The 19,537-nt window shown below is 45.6% G+C and overlaps 1 protein-coding gene across 4 annotated transcripts in view; it reads left to right on the top strand.

Moving 5' to 3' along the window:
- The window catches only part of MYH10 (myosin heavy chain 10), a 132,313-nt gene that overhangs the window by 45,073 nt on the left and 67,703 nt on the right, over positions 1 to 19,537 (top strand). For 3 of the 4 annotated variants that reach the window (XM_086685978.1, XM_086685979.1, XM_086685980.1), the window contains exons 5-7: positions 1,920 to 2,022; positions 8,446 to 8,538; positions 19,459 to 19,522. In XM_086685978.1, the coding sequence (XP_086542104.1) occupies positions 1,920 to 2,022; positions 8,446 to 8,538; positions 19,459 to 19,522 (260 nt within the window). Of the gene's footprint in view, positions 1 to 1,919; positions 2,023 to 2,619; positions 2,650 to 8,445; positions 8,539 to 19,458; positions 19,523 to 19,537 lie in introns of all 4 variants that reach the window. The other variant, XM_086685981.1, reaches the window with a different exon arrangement.

Genomic DNA, 19,537 nt, shown 5'->3' with positions numbered 1-19,537 from the left:
ATCAGCACAGAGCCCGACGTGGGGCTCAAACCTACAAACTGAGATTATGACCCAAGCCTAAGTCGGGGCGTTTAACCAACCGAAACCCCCCGGTGCTCCCAGTTCCTCCACTTTACAAATGGTGGCATGGAGGCCCGAAGGAGACCATTTCCTCCCTCAAAGCCATACAACTGGTTGGTCAGTGGGGCTCCCTTTACCCAGAGCCTCTTCAGTTTAGATTGTAGGTGTCTGGGTGCAGAGAAAATAATGCAGCCCGTAAACCCACTGACATACTTAAGTTGTGGACAAAAACAGCGCAATTCAGAGTACACTTTCCAGAAAGGGTGGGAGCTTGTTAGAAAAATTAGACTTCTAAGGCTTGGGTTGGGTACAACGGGTTTAGAGGATTATTAGTCGGCCATGTGTGTATTAACATTTTGGGGTTTCAGAAGAGTTTTTTTTAAGTTTGTTTATTTTGAGAGAGAGCAGGGGAAGGGCAGAGAGAGGGAGAGAGAAGAGAGAGAAAGGATCCCAAGCATGTTCCACGCTGTCAGCTCAAAGCCCAGTGTGGGGCTGAAATTCATCAACCGTGAGATCATGACCTCAGCTGAAACCACAAGTCAGATACTTAACCGACTGAGCCCCCCAGGCGCCCTGGTTTTTTCTTTTTTTGTTTTTTTCCCCCCCTGAGGCTTTTTTTAAAAATCTAATTAGATAATGAAATTTTTTGTTTTATTTATCTTTTTTTACAGTTTACCAGTGATTTAAGAATCACTGGGGCTTTTTGGGGTGTGTGTGTGTTTTTAGAGTTTATTTTTTTTATTTTGAGAGAGAGAGAGAAAGAACATGAGCAGGGGAAGGCCAGAGAGAGGGAGTGAGAGAAAATCCCAAGCAGGCTCCACACTGTCAGTGGAGAACCCAACATGGGTCTCGAACTCACAAACCGTGAAATCATGACCTGAGCTGATATCAGGAGTAGGGATGCTTAACCAACCTAGCCACCCAGGCGCCCCCAAAATTTCTACTTCAATCCAAATTGAGATTTTTATCGATTGTGAAGATAGGTTTGCTTTGATCCGATCTTAGGGACCCTTTGATATTTGAACAGAAAGGCCAGAACTCAGGTAGCGCTGTGTGTCCAGAAGCTTCCCTGAATTTCAAGATCAGTACTTGAGTAGAAATCAAAAGCAGCCTTTGAAACGTGCTAGCCTTGTTTTAAAACGTAAAGCATACAAAGTGGTGGCATCTGTCCTGGTTCATCACAAAATTCACGGTGTTCGTTCACTGTCTCTACACCTTGCGTAGCGGCTGTGGGTCAGCACTGCACGAGGTTCCGTGGATTAAAAAAAAACTAACACAAATAAACACAAATGCACAGTAAACAGACGCACATGCACGGGGTCCTGCCCTTTCCCCCAGGAGCCCAGGATGCGAGGCCGGCAGGTGGCTGAGGAGATGTGACAAAATATGTACAAGGTGCTGTGGCTGTAGGAACACTCGTCCGCTCCTTTGGGGGAAGAGCGAGAAAACCTTGCTTGGACCTGAGCAGCAAGGGGCAGCCCAGAGGTCTGAAGCTCCTTCAGATTAAATCCCCAGTGGTGGATGGGTTTCTGGTGCTGAGGAATGTTTTCATGACCTCTTACGATAAATGCTGCTTCTCTGGTGGAACCCCCAAACTCCTTGAAAAAAAAAAAAACACAGCACTCTGAACTTTTCCCTGTGTCTCACTGGCACCTCCAGGGGGTGGAAAAAGTGTGTGGTAATTTAATACCATTTAAGAATAATAACAATTTTCTGACTTCTGCCAATCGGTTTTTATCCTACATCCTTTTTATTTCCTACCAATTCTTGTTCCAACTCCGTTTAATTTTGTTAATTACAACTTTGGAAGGTGGACGCCCTGCTTTCTTTAAGACAGCCTGTGTTACTGTTTCTTTCAGGGGTGAATCAGGTGCTGGGAAGACAGAAAATACTAAGAAAGTCATTCAGTACCTTGCTCATGTCGCTTCTTCGCACAAAGGACGGAAGGACCATAATATTCCTGTAAGTTTTCGTTCCGTTGTTCATTTAATGCCTCGGTTTATTCTTTTACGATGGCAGAAACCAGAATAAGGAAGCACAGCTACTCAGTGTCCTGCTGGAACTGACTGCCCCCTTGTCTCCACGACCCCCACCCAGAAACTTCCTCCGCTCAGGAGGGAATTGTAGTACCTAGGTTTTCTAACAGGCCAACCAGAATTACGATTCCGGCTTGAAGCCTGATTTCTTGCAAAGCTTTGGGAGGAATGGTTAATGATCGAAGAGCAGTGTTTTGAAGATTGCCTATTTCCACCAAAAGATGGTCCTCAAGGGTCTTTAGCTGTCTTTTCTGAGCAGGGACACAGGCTGTTGCCACTGGCCATAGAAGCTTGAGACGAGGATGGAAATTTGGGGGCAGTCGATGATAGAAAAGGGGTACAGATAAAAGGGGGTCAGTGATCCTGAATCTGCCCAAGTGGCAGCTGATCCCTGAGGAACGCCAGCCAGATCCGCTGTCACAGCTCTGAGGTGGATGGTCACATGGTGCTTTAGATGTGGCTCACCGCTTAGGGAAAGGCCCAGACTCGCTAACGTTTGCGTTTATCTGTTTGTAACAAACAGCAGGAATCGCCAAAACCAGTGAAGCATCAGGCAAGTGCTTTTGTTTATGCTTCTTAGTCTTGAGTGTTTGCGCTAATTTCTGTCTCTAGATCGAGTCTCTATTAGAAACAAATACCAGGAGTTGTGAGTGAAATTTACCGCAAAAAAGAAAATTTGATTTTGAAAATGTGTTGCTTAGAGACATCATCTTTTGTGAGCAGCAGCATGCCCTTTGGCTTTAAATGTGTTTTCGAGACAAGTTTGAATATTTCTCTACCCTTTTTATCATGACATTGAATCACCTGTTGATGAAGCCTTGAACCCTCAGGGTTTCGTGTGTCAAATACGAGATGGAACGATTTCAGTTTTTCTTTAAATACACAGAAGCCTCGCTTTGGGCCATACGTTAAATTTTTGAGTTTGGGGCTGCAACTCTAAAGTTGTACCTTTTTGGATTTACACATTTCTAATAAAGTTTTTTATGGCCCGTATGTATTTTAAGCTGAGGGCCTTGTTGATATAATATGTAAAATTATCCTTTGTTATCCAGGGCAAGTGGTGGAGGAGTGTTATTCTTACTGGTTATCGAATGCTCCCCCCTTCAGGCTCCATAGAGCACAGCCGTAGACAGAGCCTTTCCTGCTACCCTGGAGGAGAGGGACATCTGTCCTGGACTTGACCCTTTCCCTGGCACTGGATGGCTTCGGTCTGGCTGTCTGCCACAAGACAATGAAACAGAGCTAATACGAAGCAGGAAAGCACAATGTTCTAGAAATGACTTACTAATATAAAGAAATTCTTAAGTGTCTATAGGAATAGTCCTATAGACAAGATTTTCAGAAGCCCTCCTTAAAATTCTCAAGATGTTCTCAGACAGCAAAGCTGTGCTAAGGCCCTATGACGTTCTGTCTTCTCCTTCAGCTGTAGAGAGCAGATCATTCGTACAAATAGGAAGGGTTCACGGAATCATTGTTGTCCTGGAGGACATTTAAAGGCTCTTTTGCTGACTACAGAAGGAACCTCTAGACCAGAAATTAGCTTTTCTCTGTGTCTTCGAGGTACTCGCTAAAATGACCTGTTAATGTGCACTTGGGTCACTAGTGAATTAGCATTAAATAACTGCTGTACAGATCGGGGTTTTCCAAATTCCACCATGGAATCCGTACACCATTACTGTTAACGTTTTGTTTCGATGTCATTTTAAACCACAGAATGGATCGCTGTTGTGTGAGTAGCATGCCTACCCCTGGACTGTACTTTGGGTCGGCTCCGTCGACAGGGGGCACGTTTTCCCAAAGACAGGGCAGCGACAGCTTCTCTGGCCATGCCTCCCTCCCTCCGTCATTGATTTGCATGTCCTGCTGCATGAACTCACTCTGCACATATCTCTGGGGCTGCTTTTCCCATGTTTATTGTAATAGTAGTCTAGTCCGGTGGGGGCTGTGCTTGTGTTTCTAGAAGACTGAGAAGAACACTGGTCCTCAGTTTTTCCTCCCAGCCCACTTGAAGACTAGGAGATGCTTGTGGGCGGTAGTGACCCTGCAGAGGGTCCCGTCGAGAAATGACTTCTTTGCCCACAATCGCTCCCCCTTCCCAGGGACCCCCTCACCCCATTTTGAGAATGACTGCCAGCAAGCAGTCTGTACTTTGCAAGGTGTTTCATTTGGTTTGACATCCCTGGTTTGTGAATTTACATTGAACGTTACAGGCAAAACTTAGGCACCCAGGAACCATTTGTATACATTTCTAGCCTTTTGTCACTAGACACAGTATGCGTTGTAAGAACAAGGGAGGGGAAGGCGTTTCGAGGCCCCTGATTTGGGGAGTCCTTTATTTGTCTCTCTCTGCTCATTCCTTGTTTTTTTTAACAGCTTCATCAAAATTTAATTCACACGCCATAAACTTCACACATTCATACAGTTCAGCATTGTTGTTTTCATTACACTGAGTTACACAGTTATCCCTGCAGTCAACTTGAGCGTGTTTTCATCCCCCCAAAAAGAAAGCCATTTGGAATCACCTTCCATTTCCTCCCAGTCCCCAGAAATCATCAACATACTTTCTGTCTCTGCGAATCTGTCTGTCGTGCATAGGATACTTGAATGGAATCCTGGCATTCTTTCCCTTTGCATGATGTTTGCACGGTTTATCCATGTCGTAGCGTGTACAAATACTCTATCCCTCTCCTTGGCCGAACGGTATTCCCTTACGGTAGGTAGGTCCCACTGTGTTTATCCATCTATCCATTGGCAGACATTTTGGATTGTTTCCACTTGGGGGCCATCTTGGACAATGCCCCAGGAACATTTGTGCACAGGGTTTGTGTGGACCTGTGTTTCCCATTCTCTTGGGCAGGCACCTGGGTGTGGGCCGGCTGGGTTACCGTAGTATTCGGTTTAACTCTTGAAGGAACCGCCCTCCATTCCCACCAGCAGTGCATGAGGGTGCCCCCATCTCCTCGCCGGCACACGTCCATGTCTGTTTTAGCCATCCGGGCAGGCTTTTGTGCTTACCTTTAAAACTTAATCATTATTGTGGAAATAGGAATAGAAACCACTTCTTAGAATTCAGGCCACAGTGGTTAAGCAGTAAACGTGAAGCGTTTACCTGCAAACTTTGGATACAGTTTTTATGACCAAGTTCAAGACCTGCTTGGCTTTGTGCCCAGCCAGCTGGAGGCAGTCTGTGTGCTGGGCTCCCTCACCATAGGTCGCTGTTACGGACCCTCAAGAGTCTGGCACAGCGTTCAGTGCTACGCCAGAGCCTGAATCTAGGGCAGAGTTAAAACACCAGTCAGTGATTTCTAAAACCTAACCGTCCCCGAAGAAGGGACTCCTCCATGCCAGCCTGCCTGCCCCTCCAACTAGCGAGTCCCCCACCTCTGGATGGCATCTTCCAGATGACTTCCTATCTACTGCTCTGAACGGCCTCGAACTAAGAGGTTGGTGACAGCAGGCACAAGTGCAGAAATTCGAGCCTGCTGGTTGAGATGAAGTCTGGTTCTCAGCGTGACGTCGAGCTGTTGCCACCCACGTTCAGCCCTCTTGTGGACCCTGGGACACCTACATCTGTACCCAGTCAGGCCTGCAAAGCCCAGCACGACCCCAGCCTTGCTGGCTCAACTGGAGTTTTCAAAGGGCTTTTTTTTTTTTTTTTTTTAACCAACTTCAAACTCATATCATAGGTAATGATATCTACCTAATATCATAGGTAGATATTAATATACCATATAACAAACAGAAGGGTATAGTTTTCATCATGATTGGTAGACCTTTAAAGCATCATAGAATTAATTCTAAATACTTAAAACTGTAAAAACAATTTCAGTAGCTAATGCTGATTAGTTTCCCCTACATTCCCAAAGACCTTTCTCGTTATCATATAGAATAATCGAAACCAGGGCCACTGCCCCTCCAATTCTGGTGGAAGGGTTAGCACTTAGTCACTGTCCCCTGATGGTTTATAACTGGCTTCATAGTTTGGTTGAGAGAGGTTAGCGCCATTTAATCAAAGTGTGAAATTGCACAGCACAGAAATGATCAAATTCAGCGGTAATTTCTTAATTTAAGACCCTTTTTGTGTGCTTTACGATGACAGCTTTGTGTTCAAGCTTTTTGTGATTCATTGAGGAGTTACTGAGAGCTTTGCTTGGTCCCATTGATGTCACCAGCCCATTAGGAGAAAAGTAATACCACAACCCTGCTAATAACCTAGTGACCCCAACAGCAGAGACACAGAAGCGGCCCAGTCGGCAGGTTCTATGGAGACAGTGCGGACCCTTCACCCGATTCTTCCTGCCAACTTTGGCTCAGCACCATCCCCTCCCGAATGCTGCTAGAATATTTCGGGACCTCTAATGCCACAATCATTCAGCAAACACTCCCGGAGCATCCTTTTGACCTGACACTGAGCTAGGTTCAGGGGATACAGCCAGTTTATTAAAAGCCAGCAGGAGAAAGGATGGAATCCGTAAATCACACACATGAGCACACCCACATGCACTCACACACAGAGAAAAGACTCCTTGTAGCCACATCTAAGGAGTATTAAAATAGGATATGCAATACTTTACCTCCAAGTTAGGAAAACACTTGAAAGGTGAAATGTCACTGAAATTATTTTTATTAGGATTTGGCGGGATGATAGTGCGTAATTCTAAGGAATCTATATTCTGTCTAGTTCCTAGATCTAAGTAGCAATAGTTAGTGCAAAGGTAGTGCCCCACTTAGGAAAATTCAGTGTTTTTCTGACGGTTTCTACATTCTGATCACAGGCTGAGTGAGGCAAGAAGCATTCTAGAGCCTGATTTTTGCAGAGCTCGTACACCCAGGGCTTTGCAAGATGCCAGCCGTGGGCACGGTGATGTGGGCGACTGCTGACCTCCAGGGGAAAGGCACTTGTTAGACTACAGAACGATGCCCCTTAATGATGCCTCTCAGTTGTTAAAAATGGTTGCCGGGATACCACATTTAAGAACCCTGGGAAGCCTATAATGTTTAGGAAGCTTTACAGCAGAAATGTGAAGTCCATAACCTGGGAGACTAATGCTACAGGGAGCATATTATCAAATGCCAGGAAAGGAAGTTCATCCCGCAGGTCTTAACGGGACTGGTTCCTGCCTGGTTTCAGTTGAACACCATTGTAGACTGCACTCAACACCTCTGAAGATCTGGGCAGTTCAGATCAGTGCTGGAGGGCAGACCTGTGGGGGGAGCGTATCTCACTGGGTCCTGTGCCTCTGGAGTACTTTCCCACCCTCGTAACGAGCGAAGGAGTCCAATTCCAGAGTTAAACGCCAACTCCATGTATGGCATTATATTTGTTCTTTTTGGATCTCATCATGCAACGCTCACATAGCAACTGGCCGGTAGTTAAGATCCTTGCATGAGGATCCTTTTATCCCTCTGCTCAGAGAATCACATTTGCTAGTGGTTTGACATCCTGTCTTTAGGTCTAGAATACTGACTGTGGTATTTTAAAATACAGGGGTAAGCTTTGTGTTTGGAAAAAGCAGATGTATCGAAGTTCCTATGATACACTCGAAAATTACGTTCCAGGAACACAACACCACTTTGTAGTGCTTTCCGTGGCCAGAAATAGCATCTTGCTTTCTCATGCAGCTTCTTATTGTGTGTCATGATTAAAGCACATATTAATATACTTACATCTTTTGTTTGTGGAACCTATTTCCTAGCCGAATTTGCACATAAGTAAAGACTCTGCATAAAGCCTATATTCTATCACATACTCTATAGTAAGCGTTTTTAAATTTGAGCAAAAGTCAGCAGCATCCCTATCTCCATCCTCCCTGCAAGTGTCAGTGAGGACATCATCCTGTCAGCATCATTAGGGTATCATGTGCAACCCTTGGAAAAATGACACATCTACCACTAGGATAGTGGTTATTAGAATTGTCTGCCTTCAGTCATTGGAGCAAGGCAGTATAAAAATAAACAGAAGTGTAAGTATTAATATGTCCTTAATTGAAGTGTCAAGCTGAATTTCATTTCATGAAAACCAGTTTGTTTTCTTTTCAAAATTCTCTGCCTAATTTACATGCCCTGCCCTCAAATTGATCTGCTGTTTAACGTGACTTTTTCTTCCCCTTCCGATCACTTTATACATGCTGTTTTTCCCTTTAGCAGAGCCTAATATGACTGAGAATAAAGCCACAAAGGTTACGAGATGGCAAACAGAATGAAAACACTGAGGAAGAGAGGAAGTTTATTGTTTTGTCCACCCCACCCCCACCCCAGGATTGGAGTAAAGATGTTAGATTAACCTAATCTGCTTTTATTTGTGTGTGTGTGTGTGTGTGTGCGCGCGCATATGTGTAATGTCTTTTAGGGGGAACTTGAACGGCAGCTCTTACAAGCGAATCCAATCTTGGAATCATTCGGAAACGCGAAGACCGTGAAAAATGATAACTCATCTCGTTTTGTAAGTTTAAAAGCACCCGAAACTTATAATTTCTCAGATTTTTAGTGAAATGTCTACTGTGATCCAGCAAAGAGAGTACTTGTCTTTTTTTCCTAGATTTTAGGGAGAGGCTAATAAAGGATGTGGTACAGAATGATACAGTCCTGTAGAGACGTGATGAGTCACATGTAATTTGCAATCTTCTAGTAGTTTTGCATTTTAAAAAGGAAAAAACGGGGCGCCTGGGTGGTGCAGTCGGTTAAGCGTCCGACTTCAGCCAGGTCACGATCTCGCGGTCCGTGAGTTCGAGCCCCGCGTCAGGCTCTGGGCTGATGGCTCAGAGCCTGGAGCCTGTTTCCGATTCTGTGTCTCCCTCTCTCTCTGCCCCTCCCCCGTTCATGCTCTGTCTCTCTCTGTCCCAAAAATAAATAAACGTTGAAAAAAAAATTTAAAAAAAAAAAAAAAAAAAAGGAAAAAGCGTGAAAGTAACTGTAATCCTGTATTTGCATATGTAATTGTGTATTGTACGGGTAGATGATCAGGTAGCCTCTCTGAACTTCTTCGTCTTTGGGGATGGTCTACAATACGTGTTGCTGAGCGGGCATAGAGCTTACATGAGGATGCATGTGGAGTACTTAGCACAGTACCGGGAATGTAAACGCTCCACAAACCAAGTTGGCATTCAGTGTAGTCAGCTGTCCTTTTCATACTTGCTGTTTCTCCAGGGATATGGATGTCAGAAGAATGCAACAATATGATTACTTCTCTCTAAAAATTACTTCTCTATAAAAATACTCCTCTATGAAAATAGGGTTTTCTTAATTCCTGGAAAGCTCTCCCCTCTTCCTCCGTTTGACCAGCTGTGACCATTTGCATGAGGCTGTTCTCCTAAGCGGTATGTCCCCTGTCCAGCTACGCCCTATTGACGTGTCAGTGCCAAATCTTCTCTAAAAACATATCCAGCAAAATGGGCGTGCCTGCTGTAAACTTCTTGCCTTGAATTATAGTCCTTAAGATTCAGTTAACCATTTTCCACAGATTGGAGAGGGTCTTCAATTACAGTTATTTCTACTTAAATCATTAGAGTTAATTCTATGTTTTTCCTCCCTCCTCCCATCCTAGAAGTATTTGTACAATTCAAGGCCACATCAAAAGAGACTTTACTAATGACTCCTTCATGGATTATCTGGGGGAATCTAGTATCACGGTGACATACTCTTCTACTCTGAGTATAATGTGAAGTCCTGGCGTTCATGTTGATTTTCTGATGGCCTGGGTTGTGTGATTAGTGGAAGCAGCCAGATATGGAATCACAGAAGACCCATTGAGCCCGAAGGTAGCTAGCTAACCCTCTGTATGAGTTGGTAGGACTGCCTTGATTTTCTTTTGGAGGCTGGAGGTCCAGGGTTAAGGTGTGGCAAGGTTGGTTTCTTCTGGGGTCCCTCTCTGTGGCTTATAGATGGCCATCTCCCGGTGTCCACGTGGTCCGTCTTCTGTGTGCATCTGTGTCCTGTTCTTTTCTTGTGAGGACACCAGTCGTGTGGGACTAGGGCCCCAGTGACCTCATTTTAACTTAATTATCTTTGTAAAAACCCTCTCTCCAAATATAGTCCTGTTCTGAGGCAGTGGGGGGCACCTGGGTGGCTCATTCAGTTAAGCGTCCAACTTTGGCTTAGGTCACGATCTCGCAGTTCTTGGGTTTGAACCCCATGTCGGGCTCTGTACTTACAGCTCAGAGCCTGGAACCTGCTTCAAATTCTGTCTTTCCCTTTCTCTCTGCCCCTCCCCCGTTCATCCTCGGTCTCTCTCAAAAATAAATAAACATTTAAAAAAAATTTTTTTTTAAAGAATTTGAGATGGGACACGACTCAGCCCATGGCACCCAAAGAGGTAGTTCGAGTGCGAGAGGCTTTCCACATTATGGAGGAAATAGGAACCTATTTGTTTGGAGTATTGTTTATTCCTAGTAAGATAATCGCTTCATCCAAGTTCATTAGGTCATTATTTTAGCTTTTTATGGACAGAGTGGAATAACAAATATGCCTGTGTCAGGAGAAAGCGTAGCTGTGACTTTGGGGTTTGTAAAAGGTCTGGGGAAGCTAAGGTTCATTTATAGGGTTTTATCATCCCTGGGTCATCAGCACTGAGCCTGAGCCACATTTAAATCTTAAATTCTTCCTCCTGAAAGCCCTGCGTTTAGCGGCTGTATCACGGGATAGAAGACACAGTGAGCTACCAGCTTTGGGATGTGGATTTCCATGCAGATTTACAAGGATTTCTTAGTGGAAAATGCTTTATTTTACTACATAAATCAAGTTACCAGTCTTTTCTGATTTCCCCTGCCCCAAGCCACACTTTAAATTCAGGAGAAACCGTTTTGTGCCTGTTTGTCTCATCTTTGCCTGGAAAAGAAATTATTGGGGCACCAGGGTGGCTCATTTGGTTGAGCATCTGACGTGATCTCGGCTCAGGCCATGATCTTGTGGTTCATGAGTTCAAGCACCACGTCGGGCTCTGCACTAATGGCATGGAGCCTGCTTGGGATTCTCTCTCTCTCTCTCTCTCTCTCTGCCCCTCCCCTGCTTTGTCTCGCGCTCTCTCAAATCCATAAAAACCTAAAAAAAAAAAGATAAATTGCTGCCATCCGGTCCTTTGGTAAAGACTGTAGTGAGTGCGTTACTAAGCAGTAAGGACCCATCTGCCTGCCAGCGTTTGTACGTTTGGGACACGTGGAAATAGGATTCCGTATTAGTTACCTGTTGCTGTGTAACAACTTACCCTAACCCTGGTGACTTGAAACCTGGATCATCTCCGCTTCCATGTGATGGGTGGTTCTGACTCGGCATCTCTCGTGAAAGTGCCACGAAGGTGCTGTTGGTGAGGGCTGCGGTCACGTGAAGCTTGGAAGAGGCCGGAGGCTCTTCTTCCAGACTTACCCGGGTAGCTTTTGGCAAGAGGCCTTAGTTCCTCCAAGGCATCCCTCACCTCAAAGACCTCTCTATAGGGATGTGTGCTCATGACATGGCAGCTGGTGGTCCCCAAGAGCAGATGATCCAAGAGAGCAAGACAGAAGCCACACAGTGTTCTTTCCCATCTTGGAAGTCACGGGCCAACGCTCTGATGTAGTTTGCTGGCCACGAAGACCAACCCTGATACAGCGTGGGAAGGGACTGTGCAATGACAGTGGTACTGGAGGTTGGGGGTTACTGAGGCCATCTCAGAGGTTGGCTGCCGCACATACATCATTAGAGAGATTTCCGTATTGACAAAGGCAGGTTATAATCTGTAATTTGCAATACTCTGGATTAGCGGTTCTCAATTGGAGACCCTCAGAGTGCCTGGAGGCATTTTTGGTTGTTTGGTTTCCGTGATGGGTAGAGGCCAGGGATGCTGCTAAACATCCAACAGTGTACAGGATGGACCCCACGACAAAGAATTATCCAGCCCCAAATGTCCGTTATGTCGAGGTTGAAAAATCCTGCTCCAGCTTGTTTCTTTAAATTAGAGTCTGAATCAGGGCACTTGGGTGGCTCAGTCGGTTAAGCGACTTTCGCTCAGGTCATGATCTCACGGTTCATGAGTTCGAGCCCTGAATCAAGCTCTGTGACAGCTTGGAGCCTGGACCCTGGTTTTGGATTCTGTATCTCCCTCTCTCTCTGCCCCTCCCCTGCTTGTCCTCTGTCTCTCTCTCTCAGAAATAAATATACCTTTAAAATTTTTTAATTAGAGTCTGAATCAAAGTAATCACTTGTCAAAATTTATTTGCAAAGTAATTACTATACACAAGTCTCCTTAAAGCTTATTATTTATGCATCCTGTTCTGAAAGTGCATGTAAATAATTCTGGTAGGAACTTGTTTTACATCCTACTGGCAGGAAGAACTTCTTAGGTTGTTTTCTAGCAAGATCCTGCCAGCAAGAATACCTACCCAGTCTAAATCCTCAATAAACCCTGTTTGAGCTAGACTTCTACCTCCCAAATGTCTTATTCTGCCTATTCTATTAAAAGCTAATCTCCTGGGGCACCTGGGTGGCTCAGTTAAGTATCCAGTTCTCGCTTTCAGGTCACGATCTCATGGTTTGTGAGTTCGAGCCCCGCATGGGGGCCCTGTGCTGCGGGTGCAGAGCCTGCTTCAGATTCTCTGTGTCAAAAATAAATAAACTTAAAAAAATTTTTTTTTAAAGCTTATCTTTTAAGAAAATATTTTTCATTAAGGCCAGTGTTCCTACACATAGCTAGTTCAACTGAGAAACAAAAATGTCTTTAAATTGTTGACTTGGTTGAGTGATTTCGGCTCAGGTCATGATCTCCCGATTTGTGGGTTGGAGCCCCGCTTTGGGCTCTGCTGACGGCACAGGGTGCATCCTCTGTCTCCCTCTTTCTGCACCTCCCCACTCATGCGCTCTTTCAGTAAACATTTAAAAAAATAAAAATAGTTGACTTCGGGCTGTAATTCTTAGGAAGTCAACTTCATATTGATATTTATAGGATTTTTCAGAGAAATAGCATAGCCAGCTACTAAACTATCCAAAGGCGTTAACCGCACCAAGCTACAAAAGTAGTTGATTTTAGTGATTCCATAAAAAATAGCGGAGTGAGTGGCCGCATGGGCTGTCGGGAGCTCAGCTAAGTCGAGGCCTCCCTGTGAAGGTTTCTGTGGGCGCTGCTGCCGCCAACGCTTTGCTTCTCGCGGCGTCAGCGGGCGGCCCCGTGTAGGCCCGTCTTTTAATCACATGTTCCGGAATTTCCATCTCGTTGTGCAGTTCGGCTCATTACTGAGCTCCTGCCCTTTGCCGGGCCCTGTGGTGCCGCCTCGTTCTTGCCGTTTGGCGGTCTTCGTGGTTTTCGCAGCTTCAACGTGTTCCAATTGGAACCTTTTCTATTCAGAATGTGCTCCTTCCGTCTTCCGTCACTCTTTGGTGCCATCAAACCTCCCGGCTGCGGGAGCGTGAAACGCAACGACGAAAATCCTCCCGGACTCCGCCTTGCCTCGTGGCCGGTGTCCAGACTGGAGTGAGCCCTGTGGGTCGCCCTTCCAGAACGTACTCCCGGTCTGTCCACGATTGCCCGTCTGTGTCTCCTGAGCACCTGATCGGGTTGTTCGTCCGTCGCTGCCTTCCTCACCGCGCTCCTCGGCGTCTGTGAGCGGCCGCTGTGTGTCGTGCGGGAGCGCGCGGCGTCTCGCGGAAGGACGTCAGCCTGTTCTCGCGAGGAAGGACGTCAGCCTGTTCTCGCGATCCTTCGTTCCTGGCACGGCGCCTCGCACGTGCGCGTACGTAGTGGGCGTCTCGTAGTTACGGAATGGGCTCGGTTAGGCTGCGGCGGTCTACTGGGTGCCGCCCGCCCGCTCTTCCAGGCCCCGGGGGCGTATCCGAGCCCCGGGCTCCTCAGGCTCCTCTGCACCCGGGCCTTCCACCTCCGGGCACTGATGACCACGTGCGCCGGGCCCTCTGGGAACACGCGGGCCCCGGGGCTGGACGCGTGGGCCGTCTGAGATCCGTGAAGGGACGGCCGTGTGGCCAGGACAGGCGGGGGCGGCGCCCCGCGTCCCGCCGGAGGAGCGACAAGTCGCGGAAACGGCGGGTGGACGGGGGAATTGCGCCAAGTCGTTATTTGCGGTGAAAATGCTCGAAACTACAAACTCCCATCAGCTTTTAGAGTCCATTTGTTTCCATCTCTTTGATCTGATAGAGACGAATCATTTCCTGAGGATGATCTTTTTCTTTCCAAGTTGCGAGCACATGGTCCGTATTAAAGGGGATTCTTTGAGGAGAGCATTACCCTTAGGAAAATAATCGTTCACGGTTAGCCCCGGTCTGTTTGTGGAGAAGTCAGATGCATTCCAGATGCAGGCGGTTTGTATGAGATGAGTCTCTGGTAACGGAACTTTTAAAATGGGGACTTCACTTTCTGCCTTGTATCCACAGATACATCTTGCATCTAGCAGGAAGCCCTCTGTATTCGTGCAAAGATCTTTTTTTCTCCCCCAAACGGAATCAGGCCATTTTGGCAGTCCCCAGTTTCATGTGCCTTTTTGGTAGATAATGAGCCTAAGTAGCGAGAGCCCGGTAAAGGCCCCGGTGCCCTGCCTACCGCTGGGTTACCAGATGACCGTGACAGCGAGCCAGGGTTCTGCACCCCCACGTGTGCTTCTAAGCAAGCAGACACTAAAAACAGTCTATAAGTAAATTGAATGCACTCACTGCTGTCTCTTGAGTACTCCCAGCCTTTCCCTAAAGATTCCCCGGGGGCAGATGTGACCATGTCAGCGACAGAGGACAGTTTGCAGTGGGAAACCAATCGAGCATCGAGCCCAAGGCAGCCTTCTTGACAGACAGGGCAGCTTCCGGGCCTTTCTGGAGTCTTAGCACCTTGTTCACACCAGACCGGGGGTGTCTATTTCCAGTCAGTCCACGTTAACCCCGGAATCTTTATATCCGTTACATACTACGCAACAAGACCCCTTAGTTCACGTGAAAACCCATCTTGTTAATTGACGAGCTTCTGGTATAGTTTGGGGGTCACCGTAGCTGAAGCCGTGGACACCGCCATCTGGCCTCTGGATTAAATCTCGCTCATTACTCTAGATCAGGCACTAAGGGAACCTGTCGTCAGGGGAGCATAAAGGGGCCTGCGGGTGCCACTTTGAATAGCTGCTAGCCCGGAATGCCGTGTCTCTAGAAAACACTGGAACCGTTTCCCTTGTAGCCAGGAGGTCAGGATCCAGTTGTGGTGTGTCAAGGACCAGTGTTGTTCGTGGTAGTTTTACTCCAGAGAGCTTGCAGATAAACCAGCACGGAGCCTCCCTTTAATTACCCTGTGGCTTCAAGCAAACTAACATACTTAGAAACTGTAAGATTACTCGGCTCCAGTGGTACTTCTGCGAAGCTTTCTCTGTCCTAATCATGTGACGCTGTTCTCTGTGTCCCCATAGCCCCTCTCTGTCCTTTGGAAGGGCCCTGCCACCGTGTCCCTCGGGTGTCGAAAGAGCAAAAGCCTCATGATTCTGCTTCTGCTCGGGGCCATTAGGTCAGCATCTCTCAGTGCCATGGTCGTACGATTTGTGCAAAATGGTCATTTGTATAAAAGTCGTACTCGTGTAACCTCACAAGAGCCTGTCTCAAAAGAAGACAAGTTTTGTCCTGTTAAAAAAAAAAATCTACGCAAAACTTCCTGTCCCCACTCCCCCCACCCATAACAGAACCCACCACCCAAGTGAGCAACTTGTCATTTTTGTTTTGTGACTCTGAGTAGCAGAAAAATGCTAAGTGTTCTCTAGCAAGCCCTAAAAGATGGATTTGCGTTGTGGTTTTATTTATTTATTTATTTTAATGTTTTTTGTTTTTTTTTTTAAACTTTTTTTTTCAACGTTTATTTTTGGGACAGAGAGAGACAGAGCATGAACGGGGGAGGGGCAGAGAGAGAGACAGGGAGACATAGAATCAGAAGCAGGTCCAGGCTCTGAGGTGGCAGCACAGGGCCCGACGCAGAGCTTTGAACTCACCAACGGTGAGATCATGACCTGAGCCAAAGTTGGTCGCTTAACCGGCTGAGCCACCTGGGTGCCCCTGCGTTGCGGTTTTAGATGGAACGGAAAGTGTTGTTAACCTCACAAAGTTCGGTGATTTAACATCAGCTTTTAGGCCAGTGGGCGTTGGGGGTGCCAGTGACAGACGCCATCTTGATTTCCTAGAAACCTGGTTTCACATGTTCTGTTCTGTTGCCCACACACGCCCAGTCATAACTGTCAGACTTGTGGTTTAGCCTGTGTTGTAACGGTTTCTCGTGTAGTCAGAGGCATTTTCTACATGGCCCTGCTCTTGGTCACAAAAGGCCTTTGCATCCTACAGGAATCGTGCTTCTCCCCTCCCTCCTGAACACTCTGGGCGTTAGCAGCATCTGAAGCAGACCCTTCGTGGAATGTCCGTTGTGGTGGGTGACATGGCACCCCTGGTGTTACTGAACCAGCCGTGCATTCCTGGGCAGAACAGGGCTTTCAGATAACGTGAGGCAGGATACTTCCATGGTGGTGGGAGTGGAAGACCCAGGAGGAGGGCACAGGGGTTCGAGGTAGAATTTACTTGCCTCCCCCATCATTTGTTGGTCCTCCAGCAGGAAATAGCATTGGATTTCCCCACGTGCATTCTCTTTTCACCTTGTTTTCCTCGCTTGGTTTGCAATTTTTTTAATTGGAAAATTGGGTGAGTTCTCTGTGAATGCACATGATATTGAACAAAAAAAATAATGGGGACACTTGGGTGGCTCAGCAGTTAAGCATCCAACTCTTGATCTTGGCTCAGGTCATGGTCTTGCAGTTCTTGGGATCGAGCCCTGCGTTGAGCTCTGTGCTGACAGCTCGGAGCCTGCTTGGGATTCTCTCTCTTCCTCTCTTTGCCCGTCCCCTGCTCTCTTGTTCTTTCTCTCGTAATAAAGAAATAGACATTTAAAAATGAAGTATGATTTTAGTGAATTATCCTCTTGTTTTCAATTGCAAAAGTCAATATTACTGAGGTATAATTTGCACATAATATAGTTCAAATTTTTCTGCGGTAGCATCCCAATACTTAAGTACTCGTTTTTTGTACATAGAGCAAATATTTCTGTGATAAATGTAGGCCTAACATGGGAAAGGTGAGAAGGGTCCTGGTGGGTAGGAGCATGGGTGGGTGGACTGGACACCCAGTAGAAGGGTGTGGGCCACGTGTAATCTATTCATAGTAAATAGAAGGAACTAATTATGTTTTTTAAATTTTAAATTTTAAAATTATTTACAGGATCCTAAGATATCTTCCTTGGTGATTTATAAAAATTAAGCTGAGTTTTGCATCAAATAAAATTCACCCTTTTTAGGTGTACAGTTGGACAGGGTTAGACAAATGTGTATTGTAGGGAGCCCAACACCGTGGCCCAGAGAGAGAATATTTCCTTCCCTTGGGAAAGCTTCCATTTGCCTTTGTGTAGTCTGTGTAGCCCGGCCCTGGGAACCACTGATCTCTTTTGTTTCCACGGTCTGTTTTCTTCAGAATGTCCGGTGAATGGGCTCCTACAGTATGTAGTGTGTTATGTCTTGCTTCTTTTGTACAACGTCCATCCACGTTGTTGGGTATTTCACTGGTTTGTTCCTTTTTATCACCCAGTAATATTCCACTGTGTGAATGGACCACGATGTCCTTGACCATTCTCCACTTGGTGGGCATTTGGGTTGTTTCCATTTGAGGGCTGTTGAGAGTCAAGTGGCTTTGGACATTCATGCGCAAGTCTTACATTTCTCCCGGGTCACTGGGATTGGGATCGCTGGCACATACGGTGAGTTAGGTTTCACTTTATACGAAACTGGCAGACTTTTCCAAAGTGGCTGTACCATTTTGTATTCTTCCCAGGGTGATAGGAGCGTTCTGGTTCTGTCTCCTTGCTGGTCTTGCTTCAAAACGTCAGCCATTTTAGTGGGTGTGTGCTGGTATCTCTTTGTGCTCATTTTATTTTGCTTTTCTCGAATAACCGACGACGTTGAGCATCTTCTCATAGACTGTTGACCACTTACGTATCTTCTTTGATGAAATAACTGTATAAATATTTTCCCCAGTGTTTTCCTTGGGCTATTTGTCTTGTTAACTGAGTTGTAAGAGCTTTTTAAATAATCGTGCGAACAAGTCTTTTATCAGGTAGGTGTTTTGCAAATATTCTCTGCCAGTGTGTGGTATCACTCTTCATTTTCTTTACAGTGACTTTTGAAGAAGTTTTAGATTCTGATGAAACCCAGTTTATCTGTTTTTAATTGATAAACCCTAAAGCTTCATGCTCTTTGCATTCTTTCTAGGACATCTTTTTCTGCTAAGGTCATAAATGATGGTCTCTTATTTTTGTTTTGGAAGCTTTACAGTTTTAGCCTATCCTTTTAGGTTTGTGATCTCTTTTGTGTTAACTTTTTTACGTGGTATGAAGTGTCTAGGTTCTTTTGGTTTCATTTTACACATTTCTCAAGCACTGTTTGTTGAATAGATTGGCTTTCTCTATTAAATTACCTCGGCGCCTTTTGTTGAAGGTGAGTTGACTGTTCCCATGTGGTCTATTTGTGGACTCTCTTCTGATCCCTTGATCTGTTATCTCTAGCCTCCCACCAATACCAATCTATCCTAATAAACACAGCTTTCTGAATTCTAGTAATGTGAGTCCCTGAGCTCTGGTCCTCTTTCTCAACATGGTTGTGATTTTTTTTGTCCTTTCCATTTCCCTGTAAATCTTGGAATCAGCTTGTCCATTTCCCCCCGAGGAAAGCCCTCCAGTCCCTTGACCATTTATTTGGGTGATGAGCGAGTGTATAGTGTTTTTACATCATCGTCATTGTTAAGTTTCTTTGTTTTGCAAAGGGTTTAATTTGGCCTTTATATCTGTATTTATAGGGGAGATACTTGCTTTTATTTTTGCTTTCTTGTTTTTATGACAGCTTTACCGTTTGGGGTATTCCATATTACAGGAACTTTATGAAATGAGTTACAAAACAATCCGTTTTCCATTTCCTTAAAACAGTTCTGTGTGTCGTGGGGAGACCAAGTATTCCTTAGGGATTTGCAAAACTGTTACACCAGACCAATCCATCATTTTTTCAAGAAGTAATTCTATTAGGGCCGAATGCAGTATTCCTTTAATGCTGTCAAATGTCTTTGATCTCAGATTATGTGGAAGAGCTTCTTAAAAATTGTAAATGATTAGGGTCTCATTTTTACTATGTCACAGTCCAGGAAGGTAGCCTATCTGATTGCTGCTTTTTTGGGAACTGATCCAGGCTTTTTCCTTGTCTTTCTATTCGAGGCAGTAATTAAGACCCATGTTTGCAACCAACTGATGGATACTTACAGTGAGGCACTGGCTTGTTACTTTCCTACAGTGTTCACACCCTCTGTGTCCTTACTTACTTTCAATTTTCTCCTGATTTACTTCCAGGGCAAGTTCATCCGCATCAACTTTGATGTAACTGGCTACATCGTTGGGGCCAACATTGAAACATGTATCCTTTTCCGTA

This window comes from Puma concolor, chromosome E1 (assembly GCF_028749965.1).
Source record: "Puma concolor isolate L17-30 chromosome E1, mPumCon1.1.hap2, whole genome shotgun sequence".
Taxonomy (NCBI): Eukaryota; Metazoa; Chordata; class Mammalia; order Carnivora; family Felidae; genus Puma; species Puma concolor.
This window is presented reverse-complemented; position numbering and strand designations above follow the sequence as displayed.